This window comes from Salmo salar, chromosome ssa09, assembly GCF_905237065.1.
Source record: "Salmo salar chromosome ssa09, Ssal_v3.1, whole genome shotgun sequence".
NCBI lineage: Eukaryota > Metazoa > Chordata > Actinopteri > Salmoniformes > Salmonidae > Salmo > Salmo salar.
This window is the reverse complement of record NC_059450.1, coordinates 105630467-105644960: the sequence shown is the minus strand read 5'-3', so window position 1 is coordinate 105644960 and position 14494 is coordinate 105630467. Positions and strand designations below refer to the sequence as shown.

The window sequence follows — 14494 nt, the reverse complement described above, 5'->3', positions numbered from 1 at the left end:
TTTCTGTGTTCTCTGCATCGTGGATTTTATAGGGCCCTAGGTACGATCTATTCTCTATATCTACACTCTATCTATACATTCAGCATGATGCAGGTACGATCTATTCTCTATATCTATACACTCCTATTATTATTTATCCGTCAGCTGTTATCCTCTAATGCAGGGTATTTATCCGTCAGCTGTTATCCCCTAATGCATGGTATTTATCCATCAGCTGTTATCCTCTAGTGCAGGTTTCCCACACCTTTTTCAGCCCAAAACCCAATTTTGATATCTGAAAAATCTTGCGAAACCAACCATGTAAAACATTTTTTACAGCCAATTGGACTATGGCAGTCAATATAAAAACATTCTAACAGTAACACACTAGCTGAGACACATAGTTAACACTACTACTACTACAACATCACCCAGGTCTGCAGAGACAGACAGAAACATAGTTAACACTACTACAACATCACCCAGGTCTGCAGAGACAGACAGAAACATAGTTAACACTACTACAACATCACCCAGGTCTGCAGAGACAGACAGAAACATAGTTAACACTACTACTACTACAACACCACCCAGGTCTGCAGAGACAGACAGAAACATAGTTAACACTACTACAACATCACCCAGGTCTGCAGAGACAGACAGAAACATAGTTAACACTACTACAACATCACCCAGGTCTGCAGAGACAGACAGAAACATAGTTAACACTACTACTACTACAACACCACCCAGGTCTGCAGAGACAGACAGAAACATAGTTAACACTACTACAACATCACCCAGGTCTGCAGAGACAGACAGAAACATAGTTAACACTACTACAACATCACCCAGGTCTGCAGAGACAGACAAACATAGTTAACACTACTACTACAACTAACATCAAATCAAACTTTATTTGTCATATTCGCTGAATACATCAGGTGTAGACCTTACCGTGAAATGCTGAATACATCAGGTGTAGACCTTACCGTGAAATGCTTACTTAGCCCTTAACCTGTTGGGGCTAGGGGGCAGTATTTGCACGGCCGGATAAAAAATGTACCCGATTTAAACTGGTTACTACTCTTGCTAAGAAACGAGAATATGCATATAATTAGTAGATTTGGATAGAAAACACTCAAAAGTTTCTAAAACTGTTTGAATGGTGTCTGTGAGTATAACAGAACTCATATGGCAGGCCAAAACCTGAGAAGATTCTATACAGGAAGTGCCCTGTCTGACAATTTGTTCTCCTTCTGCGGCATCTCTATCAAAAATACAGCATCTCTGCTGTAACGTGACATTTTCTAAGGCTCTCAAAGGCGCCAGAAAGTGGAATGATGTCTCTCCAGTCTCTGGGCGAAAAACAGCAGGAGATTTTGTGAGTGGTCAGACTGAGAACAGTGACACTGGAGATGCGCGTTCATGTGAATTCTCCATGTTTTTCTTTCTCTCTTTGGATGAATACAACGTCGCCCGGTTGGAATATTATCGCTATTTTACGAGAAAAATCGCATAAAAATGTATTTTAAACAGCGTTTGACATGCTTCGAAGTACGGTAATGGAATATTTTGAATTTTTTTGTCACGAAATGCACTTGCGCGTCACCCTTCGGATACTGACCTGAACGCACGAACAAAACGGAGGTATTTAGATATAACTATGGATTATTTCGAACCAAAACAACATTTGTTGTTGAAGTAGAAGTCCTGGGAGTGCATTCTGACGAAGAACAGCAAAGGTAATCCAATTTTGGGTGTCTAAATAGCTAGCCGTGATGGCTGGGCTATCTACTCAGAATATTGCAAAATGTGCTTTCGCCGAAAAGCTATTTTAAAATCTGACACCGCGTTTGCATAAAGGAGTTCTTTATCTATAATTCTTAAAATAATTTATGTAGTTTGTGAACGTTAATCGTGAGTAATTAAGTAAATTCACCGGAAGTTTTCTGTGGGTATGCTAGTTCTGAACATCACATGCTAATGTAAAAAGCTGTTTTTTTATATAAATATGAACTTGATTGAACAAAACATGCATGTATTGTATAACATAATGTCCTAGGAGTGTCATCTGATGAAGATCATCAAAGGTTAGTGCTGGATTTAGCTGTGGTTTTGGTTTTTGTGACATATATGCTTGCTTTGAAAATGGTGGGTGATTATTTTTGGCAGGGTACTCTCCTGACATAATCTAATGTTTTGCTTTCGCTGTAAAGCCTTTTTGATATCAGACAATGTGGTTAGATTAACGAGAGTCTTCTCTTTAAAATGGTGTAAAATAGTCATATGTTTGAGAAATTGAAGTTATAGCATTTTTGAGGTATTTCTATTTCGCTAGCGTCCCACCTTGCCCAGGGAGGTTAACCAACAATGCAGTTCAAGAAATAGTTAACCTCTATGGGCTAAAATTGAGATTTTGCATTTTTGAGGTATTTGAATATCGCGCCACGGGATTACAGCCAGTGTAATCCCGTGGCGCGATATTCAAATACCTCAAAAATGCAAAAACTTCAATTTTTCAAACATATGACTATTTTACACCATTTTAAAGACAAGACTCTAGTTAATCTAACCACACTGTCCGATTTCAAAAAGGCTTTACAACGAAAGCAAAACATTAGATTATGTCAGCAGAGTACCCAGCCAGAAATAATCAGACACCCATTTTTCAAGCTAGCATATAATGTCACATAAACCCAAACCACAGCTAAATGCAGCACTAACCTTTGATGATCTTCATCAGATGACAACCCTAGGACATTGTGTTATACAATACATGCATGTTTTGTTCAATCAAGTTCATATTTATATCAAAAAACAGCTTTTTACATTAGCATGTGACTAGCATTCCCACCGAACACTGCCGGTGAATTTACTAAATTACTCACGATAAACGTTCACAAAAAACATAACAATTATTTTAAGAATTATAGATACAGAACTCCTTTATGCACTCGATATGTCCGATTTTAAAATAGCTTTTCGGTGAAAGCACATTTTGCAATATTCTCAGTAGATAGCCCGGCATCACAGGGCTAGCTATTTAGACACCCAGCAAGTTTAGCACTCACCAAAGTCAGATTTACTATAAGAAAAATGTTATTACCTTTGCTGTTCTTCGTCAGAATGCACTCCCAGGACTTCTACTTCAATAACAAATGTTGGTTTGGTCCCAAATAATCCATAGTTATATCCAAATGGCGGCATTTTGTTCGTGCGTTCAAGACACTATCCGAAAGGGTAAATAAGGGTGACGAGCATGGCGCAATTCGTGACAAAACATTTCTAAATATTCCATTACCGTACTTCGAAGCATGTCAACCGCTGTTTAAAATCAATTTTTATGCCATTTTTCTCATAAAAAAGCGATAATATTCCGACCGGGAATCTGCGTTTAGGTAAACAGACGAAAGAAAAGTAAGCACAGGGTCGACTCGGGCACGCGTCTAAGCCCATAGGACTCTGATCGGCCACTTGCCAAAAGCGATAATGTGTTTCAGCCAGAGGCTGCCTCGATATCGTTCAGCTTTTTCCCGGGCTCTGAGAGCCTATGGGAGCCGTAGGAAGTGTCACGTTATAGCAAAGATCCTCAGTCTTCAATAAAAAGAGCCAAGATGAAACACAACTTGTCAGACAGGCCACTTCCTGCATGAAATCTTCTCAGGTTTTGGCCTGCCATATGAGTTCTGTTATACTCACAGACACCATTCAAACAGTTTTAGAAACTTTATGGTGTTTTCTATCCAAAGCCAATAATTATATGCATATTCTAGTTACTGGGCAGGAGTAGTAACCAGATTAAATCGGGTACGTTTTTTATCCGGCCGTGTCAATACTGCCCCCTAGCCCTAACAGGTTAACACTACTACAACATCACCCAGATCTGGAGAGAGACACATAGTGAACACTACTACATCACCCAGGTCTGGAGAGAGACAGACAGACACATAGTTAACGACACTACTACTACAACAACATCACCCAGGTCTGGAGACAGACACATAGTTAATGAGAGACAGACACATTGTTAACGACACTACTACTACTACAGCATCACCCAGGTCTGGAGAGAGACACATAGTTAACACTACTACAACATCACCCAGGTCTGGAGAGAGACACATAGTTAACACCACTACAACATCACCCAGGTCTGGAGAGAGACACATAGTTAACACTACTACAGCATCACCCAGGTCTGGAGAGAGACACATAGTTAACACTACAACAACATCACCCAGGTCTGGAGAGTCAGACAGACAGACAGACAGACAGACGCATAGTTAACGACACTGCTAACACTTTTTTGGTTACTACATGATTCCATATGTGTTATTTCATAGTTTTGATTTCTTCACTATTATTCTACAATGTAGAAAATAGTAAAAATAAAGAAAAACCCTGGAATGAGTAGGTGTGTCCAAACTTTTGACAGGTACTTTATATATATATATATATATATTTTTTTTTTTTTAAATTTTGGGGGAAATTCTCCCACGACCCAATTTTCATATCAGGTGACCCCTAATTTGGTAACCGCAACTCGAGTAGCTATGTTATTAATAATCAGAGTCGTGCTGTCTCTCCAGACCTGGTTGATGTTGTTGTAGTAGTAGTTAACTATGTGTCTGTCTGGGTTAGGGTTACTGTTGTAGTGGTGTTAACTATGTGTCTGTCTGGGTTAGGGTTACTGTAGTAGTAGTTAACTATGTGTCTGTCTGGGTTAGGGTTACTGTAGTAGTAGTTAACTATGTGTCTGTCTGGGTTAGGGTTACTGTTGTAGTAATAGTGGTGTTAACTATGTGTCTGTCTGGGTTAGGGTTACTGTAGTAGTAGTAGTAGTGGTGTTAACTATGTGTCTGTCTGGGTTAGGGTTACTGTAGTAGTAGTAGTAAACTATGTGTCTGTCTGGGTTAGGGTTACTGTTGTAGTAGTAGTTAACCATGTGTCTGTCTGGGTTAGGGTTACTGTTGTAGTAATAGTTAACTATGTGTCTGTCTGGGTTAGGGTTACTGTAGTAGTAATAGTTAACTATGTGTCTGTCTGGGTTAGGGTTACTGTTGTAGTAATAGTGGTGTTAACTATGTGTCTGTCTGGGTTAGGGTTACTGTAGTAGTGGTGTTAACTATGTCTGTCTGTCTCTCCAGACCTGGGTGATGTTGTAGCAGTGGTAGTGTTAACTATGTCTCTGTCTCTCTCCAGACCTGGGTGGGGAACAAGAGACGGAAGCTGGCCTCGAGGAATGACCAGAATGCGGGCGTATCCCACTCCTTATCCTTATCGAATCACAGCATGGTTGGGGGAGTTCTGTCCAATCACGGCGTGGCTGGGGTAGCTCTGTCCAATCACACGCTAGCAGGCGGGGCTTTAGTTGCGGGCGCCATGCTGACAGCGGAGATGGCGGCGGCTCGGAACATCCAGAGAGGCTCCTCCCATCTCCTCCCTTCCTCCTCCTCCTCTTCTTCCTCCTCTCCGCTTAGCTCTGTCAACAACAACAATGATGTCATCCTGACTGGGATTTACTCTCTAGGCTCTGCCTCTAGTTCCCGGCCCACTGTTAAGCCCCTCCCTTCTGACTCTGAGCTGCCTGCACATGTCCATCAAACTCTGCTTAACCAATCACAACACAGGAGGAACAGTTCTGTCTCCTCCCCTCTCCAGCTCCACTCCAGATTAGGTACCTTGCCACTTCCTCGCTATAAAACCCCCTCCCTCTCCTCTTCCCCCTCCCTCTCCTCACCCCCCTCCTCCTCACCCCCCGGCCCCCCCATCAACAGCCTGTCCAAGAGGGTGGGTTTCCCCACAAGTGGGGCCAGGGCCGGGGAGGCAGCAGGAGGGGCTGGGGTAGGAGGGGGGGTCCCTCGTAGCTGGGCTAGACAGTATGGTTCTCTCCAGTCTGGCCCCTGGCCCTCTCCATCCCAGCCCCAGCCCAGGCCTCGCTCCAACCACCAGACTCTCCCACCTCATCTCCCCAGGCCCCGTCCCTCCCCCCCTCCTCACCCCATCCCTCCCCCTTCAGACCACTCCCCCCCGCATTCATCAGGTTTTCAGCCTATCAGAGAGGGGGGAAGGGGAGGAAATAGGACAAGGACAGCCTTCTGATAGGAGCAGGCTGGAGAAACACAGACAGACTCCCCACCCCTCGGACGCTATTGGTTGCCTCTCTATTGCCATGGAGACGGGTGATGAAGAGGATGAGTGGCGGAGGGAGGAAGAGTTATCCAACATGGCTGCCACGGCCCATGGGGACCTCCAGAGAGGCCAGGGGGTGAGGGACAGCCCCAGCAGGGGAGAGGGATCTGGGGAGAGAATCCTCCCATCCCCCTCCCTGGTCCTGAGCAGCTCCAGGCCTGGTCCATACCCTCGGGACAGCTACCCAGTTAGTACAACACTACAGACCTCTGCTAGTATACAGGTAGGGGTTAATACTACTACTACTACTACCCAGTTACTACAACACTACAGACCTCCCCTAGTATACAGGTAGGAGTTAATGCTACTACTACTACTACTACTACTACTACTACTACCCAGTTACTACAACACTACAGATCTCAGCTATTGTAGGACCCAGCATACAGGTAGGGGTTAATACTACTACTAATTCTACCCAGTTACTACAACACTACAGATCTCACCTATTGTAGGACCCAGCATACAGGTAGGGGATAGGAATAACTTTACTGAAACAGTTTACTACTGTTCTGTACATGCAGTCCTCTGCTGTTATCTGTCTAGGTTCCAGTCAGCCTTTCAGCTCCATTGCTCATCAGTAACTCTCCTCCTCTCTTCTCCTCTTTCCTCTTCTCGTCCCCTCCTCCTCTTTCCTCTTCTCGTCTCCTCCCCTCTCCTCCTTCCTCCTCTCTTTTCCTCTTCTCATCTCCTCATCTCTTCTCATCTTTCCTCTTCTCGTCTCCTCCCCTCTCCTCCTTCCTCCTCTCGTCTTCTCCTCCCCTGTCTAGGTTCCAGTCAGTCCCTCTGCTCCGTGGCTCATCAGTAACTCCAGGAAGAGAACTGTAAGTCTTCATCTAGCAGTCTTTTGGAGATTAGAGCACTGTCACCATCAGACCATCTATACTGTTCCATTATCTTTCATGTGTCTATAATGTATAGTGTGTGTGTGTAGCTACAGGACAGGACCCAGTTCAGTGATGTGGACCTGAGCCAGTTGAAGCGGTACTGGGACCGAGGGATGACCAGTCTGGGTTCTGTCTGCAGAGAGAAGATCAACGCAGCAGCCAATCAGCTCAACGTAGACACTGAGATAGTCAAGGTAGCAACCAATCAGAGGCTTCCTCTCATCTGTATCAGCCAATCACACACTCCCTCAATATTAACAGTAGTTGTGTTTGATTGACAGACGTGGATCTTAACAGTATATTATATGTTGTGATGAGTTTGATGTAGAGGCGAAAGAAACGCACACCTATATAGGCGAGGTGCTGGCTAGCGGAGTGGAACACTTAGAATAATTAAGGAGAGTCGCACACTCTAGGAGCTCAGATGCAAAAATATTTATGTCCAACGTTGACAGACGGGGGTGACCTCGACAATTTATTGTTAAAACGAAAGGCTGCCTGGATCTTTAATTTAAAGACCATTGCTCCCTTCGGTCTCAACGTAGACTTTGATCTGAAGCCATTCTTGTGATTATTGTGATTTTGCTGTTGTAAATGTTTATAGGCTTATGTAGCCAAATTGTATCTATGATCATACGCTATCCATTAGTTTTTTTTGTATGCTATTTTAATATATGAGAATTAACCAATGATATCAGGCCACACCCGGCCATGATTACAGACACCTGTGTGTGTCTTTTGACACTATATAAATGAGTCATCCCGCAGTGTTTGTCATTATACCCTGATGAAGCGTTGGACATACAGTTGAAGTCGGAAGTTTACATCCACTTAGGTTGGATTCATTAAAACTCGTTTTTCAACCACTCCACAAATTTCTTGTTAACAAACTATAGTTTTGGCAAGTTGGTTAGGACATCTACTTTGTGCATGACACAAGTAATTTTTCCAAAAATTGTTTACAGACAGATTTCACTTATAGTTCACATGTATCACAATTCCAGTGGGTCAGAAGTTTACATACACTAAGTTGATTGTGCCTTTAAACAGCTTGGAAAATTCCAGAAAATTATGTCATGGCTTTAGAAGCTTCTGATAGGCTAATTGACATCATTTGAGTCAATTGGAGGTGTACCTGTGGATGTATTTCAAAGCCTACCTTCAAACTCAGTGCCTCTTTTCTTGACATCATGGGAAAATCTAAAGAAATCAGCCAAGACCTCAGAAAAAAAATTGTAGACCTACACAAGTCTGGTTCGTCCTTGGGAGCAATTTCCAAACGTTTGAAGGTACCACGTTCATCTGTACAAACAATAGTACGCAAGTATAAACACCATGCGACCACGCAGCCGTCATACCGCTCAGGAAGGAGACGCGTTCTGTCTCTTAGAGATGAACGTACTTTGGTGTGAAAAGTGCAAATCAATCCCAGAACAACGGCAAAAGACCTTGTTATGATACTGGAGGAAACAGGTACAAAAGTATCTATATCCACAGTAAAACGAGTGCTATATATCGACATAACCTGAAAGGCCGCTCAGCAAGGAAGAAGCCATTGATCCAAAACCGCCATAAAAAAGCCAGACTACGGTTTGCAACTGCACATGGGGACAAAGATCGTACTTTTTGGAGAAATGTCCTCTGGTCTGATGAAACAAAAATAGAATTGTTTGGCAATAATGACCATCGCTATTTTTGGAGGAAAAAGGGGGAGGCTTGCAAGCCAAAGAACACCATCCTAACCGTGAAGCACGGGGGGGCAGCATCATGTTGTGGGGGTGCTTTGCTGCAGGAGGGACTGGTGCACTTCACAAAATAGATGGCATCATGAGGAAAGAAGATTTAAGTGGATATATTGAAGCAACATCTCAAGACATCAGTCAGGAAGTTAAAGCTTGGTCTCAAACGGGTCTTCCAAATGGACAATGACCCCAAGCATTCTTTCAAAGTTGTGGCAAAATGGCTTAAGGACAACAAAGTCAAGGTATTGGAGTGGCCATCACAAAGCCCTGACCTCAATCCTATAGAAGATTTGTGGGCAGAACTGAAAAAGTGTGTGCCAGCATTGAGGCCTACAAACCTGACTCAGTTACACCAGCTCTGTCAGGAGGAATGGGCCAAAATTCACCCAATTTATTGTGGGAAGCTTGTGGAAGGCTAACCGAAACGTTTGACCCAAGTTCAACAATTTAAAGGCAATGCTACTAAATACTAATTGAGTGTTCAGTCCTGGCCAAAAGTTTTGAGAATGACGCAAATATTAATTTCCACAAAGTTTGCTGCTTCAGTGTCTTTAGATATTTTTGTCAGATGTTACTATGGAATACCGAAGTATAATTACAAGCATTTCATAAGTGTCAAAGGCTTTTATTGACAATTACATGAAGTTGATGCAAAGAGTCAATATTTGCAGTGTTGACCCTTCTTTTTCAAGACCTCTGCAATCCGCCCTGGCATGCTGTCAATTAACTTCTGGGCCACATCCTGACTGATGGCAGCCCATTCTTGCATAATCAATGCTTGGGAGTTTGTCAGAATTTGTAGGTTTTTGTTTGTCCACCGGCCTCTTGAGGATTTGACCACAAGTTCTCAATGGGATTAAGGTCTGGGGAGTTTCCTGGCCATGGACCCAAAACATCAATGTTTTGTTCCCCGAGCCACTTTGTTATCACTTTTGCCTTATGGCAAGGTGCTCCATCATGCTGGAAAAAGCATTTTCGCCACCAAACTTCCTGGATGGTTGGGAGAAGTTGTTCTAGGAGGAAGTGTTGGTACCATTCTTTATTCATGGCTGTGTTCTTAGGCAAAATTGTGAGTGAGCCCACTCCCTTGGCTGAGAAGCAAACCCACACATGAATGGTCTCAGGATGCTTTACTGTTGGCATGACACAGGACTGATGGTAGCGCTCACCTTGTCTTCTCCGGACAAGCTTTTTTCCGGGTGCCCCAAACAATCGGAAAGGGGATTCATCAGAGAAAATGACTTTACCCCAGTTCTCAGCAATCCAATCCCTGTACCTTTTGCAGAATATCAGTCTGTCCCTGATGTTTTTCCTGTAGAGAAGTGGCTTCTTTGCTGCCCTTCTTGACACTAGGCCATCCTCCAAAAGTCTACGCCTCACTGTGCGTGCAGATGCACTCACATCTGCCTGTTGCCATTCCTGACCAAGCTCTGTACTGGTGGTGCCCCGATCCCGCAGCTGAATCAACTTTAGGAGACGGTCCTGGCGCTTGCTGGACTTTCTTGGGCGCCCTGAAGACTTCTTCACAACAATTGAACCGCTCTCCTTGAAGTTCTTGATGATCCGATAAATGGTTGATTTAGGTGCAATCTTACTGGCAGCAATATCCTTGCCTGTGAAGCCCTTTTTGTGCAAAGCAATGATGACAGCACGTGTTTCCTTGCAGGTAACCATGGTTGACAGAGGAAGAACAATGATTCCAAGCACCACCCTCATTTTGAAGCTTCCAGTCTGTTATTCAAACTCAATCAGCATGACAGAGTGATCTCCAGCCTTGTCCTCGTCAACACTCACACCTGTGTTAACGAGAGAATCACTGACATGATGTCAGCTGGTCCTTTTGTGGCAGGGCTGAAATGCAGTGGAAATGTTTTTTTGAGATTCAGTTAATTTGCATGGCAAGGAGGAACTTTGCAATTAATTGATTAATTGTTTGACAGACCTGGTTCTTAACAGTATATTATATGTTGTGCTGTGTGTTTGTTTGACAGACGTGGATCGGGAACCGGAGGAGGAAGTACCGTCTGATGGGCATTGAGATCCCGTCCCCTAAAGGTGGGCCGGCCGTGTTCCTGACATCACAGGAAGGGGAGGAGTCTCCCTCTGCGCTGAGTTCCGATGGGGAGGGGCTTGGAACGCCAGAGTTGGGAGACAACCTAAACGATGGAGCATCCTTCTGTCTGTCCGAGGGTGAGACGCGCTCGCGCACACACACACACACACACACACACACCCTCCCCCAGTAGCAGTGTCCAGTGTAACAGTGTTGTTGTTTTAGATGGGACCAGTGATTCGTACCAGAGAGAAGAAGAGAATGGAGTAGAGGACAGCAGCAGCGCTCCCATGGCTCACAACGTGGTACTACAGTTATTACACTAGATACAGTTATTACGCTAGTACACTACAGTTATTACACTAAATACCGTTATTACGCTAGTACACTGCAGTTTTTACACTAGAGAAACTGTTATTACACTAGATGCTAGTATACTAGTTATTACACTAGAGACGCTAGTACACTACACTGTTATTACACTAGATACAGTTATGCTAGTACACTAGTTATTACGCTAGTACACTACAGTTATTACACTAGAGACGCTAGTACACTACACTTATTACACTAGATACACTGTTATTACACTAGTACACTACACTGTTACTGCACTAGATTTACTACACTAGAGGCACTAGTGCACTACACTTATTATGCTAGTACACTACGCAGTTACTACACTTGATACACTACAGTTATTACACTAGTACACTACAGTTATTACACTACAGTTATTACACTAGATACGCTAGTACACTACACTGTTAGTACACTAGATACACTACAGTTATTACACTAGTACACTACAGTTATTACACTAGTACACTACACTGTTACTACACTAGATACGCTAGTACACCACACTGTTACTACACTAGATTTACTACACTAGATACACTACAGTTATTACACTAGATTTACTACACTAGCTACACTAGATACACTACATTGTTACTACACTAGATACGCTAGTACACTACACTGTTACTTCACTAGATACGCTAGTACACTACACTGTTACTACACTAGATAGGCTACACTGTTACTACACTAGTTATAAACTATTACACTAGATACGCTAGTACACTAGTTATTACACTAGTACACTACACTGTTATTACACTAGAGATGCTAGTACAATTCACTGTTATTACGCTAGTACACTACACAGTTATTACACTAGATACGCTAGTACACTATACTGTTAGTACACTAGATACACTACACAGTTATTACACTAGATACACTACACTGTTACTACACTAGATACACTACACTGTTACTACACTAGATACACTACACTGTTACTACACTAGATACGCTAGTACACTACTGTTATTACACTAGATTTACTACACTAGATATGCTAGTACACTACACTGTTATTACACTAGATACGCTAGTACACTACACTGTTATTACACTAGATACACTACACTAGATACGCTAGAACACTACACTGTTACTACACTAGATACGCTAGTTCACTACACTGTTATTACACTAGAGACACTAGTGCACGACACTTATTACACTAGATACGCTAGTACACTACACTGTTATTACACTAGATACACTACACTAGATACGCTAGAACACTACACTGTTACTACACTAGATACGCTAGTTCACTACACTGTTATTACACTAGATGCTAGTACACTACAGTTATTACACTAGAGACACTAGTGCACGACACTGTTATTACACTAGATACGCTAGTACACTACACTGTTATTACACTAGATACACTAGTACAGTACACTGTTATTACACTAGATACGCTAGTACACTACACTGTTATTACACTAGTACACTACAGTTATTACACTAGATACGCTAGTACACTACAGTTATTACACTAGATACGCTAGTACACTACACTGTTACTACACTAGATATAAACTGTTATTACACTAGAGATACACTTATTACACTAGATAAACTGTTATTACGCTAGTACACTTCGCTGTTATTACACTAGATACGATAGTACACTACAGTTATTACACTAGATATGCTAGTACACTACAGTTATTACACTAGATACGCTAGTATACTACACTGTTATTACACTAGATATAAACTGTTATTACACTAGAGATACACTTATTACACTGGTGATACATTACAGTTATTACACTACATACACTAGTACAATACACTGTTATTACACTAGATACGCTTGTACACTACAGTTATTACACTAGAGAAACTTTTATTACACTAGAGATACACTAGTGAGATACACTGTTATCACACTAGTGAGATACACTAATACAGTACACTGTTATTAAACTAGAGATACACTAGCACAGTATATACACATTGTGTTTCCTGACAGATTTAGCCACTGATTGTATAGGGTTGCGTTTCCTGACAGATTTAGCCACTGATTGTATAGGGTTGTGTTTCCTAACAGAAGATAGAGGTGGTTGATGATGATGATGATGATGATGGTGGTGTTGAGATGGTCGGATCTGATATGGAAAACATGCAGAACCTCCTGGAGTTTAAGGTGATGGAACACACACGCACACACACACGCACACGCACAGCCATACCATGATGTGTATAGGCCAGTATGCCATGTGTGTGTGTGTGTGTGTGTGTTTCAGCTTGAGGAGGTGCAGTATCTGGAGAGCCAACTAGAGAATCAGAATCAGAGATATTATGAGTTGGAGACCTTCACCAAGAGTCTTCTGACTGCTGTACGGACCAACAACCTGGACAGACAACAGGTACACACACACACAATCTTCTGACCGCTGTACGGACCAACAACCTGGACAGACAACAGGTACACACACACAATCATCTTCTGACTGCTGTACGGACCAACAACCTGGACAGACACACAATCTCACTTATACACACAATAATTTCGAAACAGAATAGTGTGTTTCTGACTGTGTGTGTGTGTGTGTGTGTGTGTGTGTGTGTGTGTGTAGGAGCTCCTAGCCAGTCTACCTCAGCCTGCAGATCAGGACTGGGACATGAGTCCAGAGGGAGGAGCCAACTCCATCTCCCTAACAACACACTCTGCATCCAATCACGAGTCCCCGTTGGCTGAGAGCAACGACGAGACACCGTTGGTCAACCCCAACAAGGACCTCCCATTGGTCACTATAAACGAAGACTGTTCATTGATTGCTGAGCTCAATGAGTCGTCTGTATCAGAGGAACTAGAGACTGAGACCGGACCAGAGTAACTGTACTGACACACACAAACACTCCACACCCTGTGCCTGTGGAAGGATCCTAAACTAACTGCTGGGCTCACAATGCCTTTTATATTACTTATCACTACGCCTTGTCTGGTCTAGTTTCAGACACAACAATAAACAGACTCCATAATAACTGACCTGATGACTCTGTCTGTTGTTACTCTGCCCAGAATGTTTGTTACTGTCTGTTACCATGCAGAATGTCTGTTACAAATCAAATTGTATTTGTCACATGCACCGATTACAACCGGTGTAGAACTTACTGTGAAATGCTTACTTACAACCCTTAACAAACAATGCAGTTCAAGAAATAAAGTTAAGAAAATATTTACCAAAAAATAATAAAAAGTAACACAATAAAATGACAATAACGAGGCTATATACAGGGGGTACAGAGATAATATACAG

General features: G+C 42.6%; 1 protein-coding gene across 1 annotated transcript in view; it reads left to right on the top strand.

Moving 5' to 3' along the window:
- LOC106612304 (highly divergent homeobox) overlaps positions 1 to 14223 on the top strand; it is a 66158-nt gene extending 51935 nt beyond the window's left edge. Inside the window, 9 exon segments of the mRNA XM_014213346.2 lie at positions 5185 to 5988; positions 5990 to 6397; positions 6945 to 6998; positions 7109 to 7255; positions 10795 to 10993; positions 11082 to 11161; positions 13282 to 13377; positions 13478 to 13600; positions 13811 to 14223. Coding sequence (XP_014068821.2) covers positions 5185 to 5988; positions 5990 to 6397; positions 6945 to 6998; positions 7109 to 7255; positions 10795 to 10993; positions 11082 to 11161; positions 13282 to 13377; positions 13478 to 13600; positions 13811 to 14071 — 2172 coding nt within the window. The 3' untranslated portion in view covers positions 14072 to 14223.
- Positions 14224 to 14494: the final 271 nt, after the last annotated feature.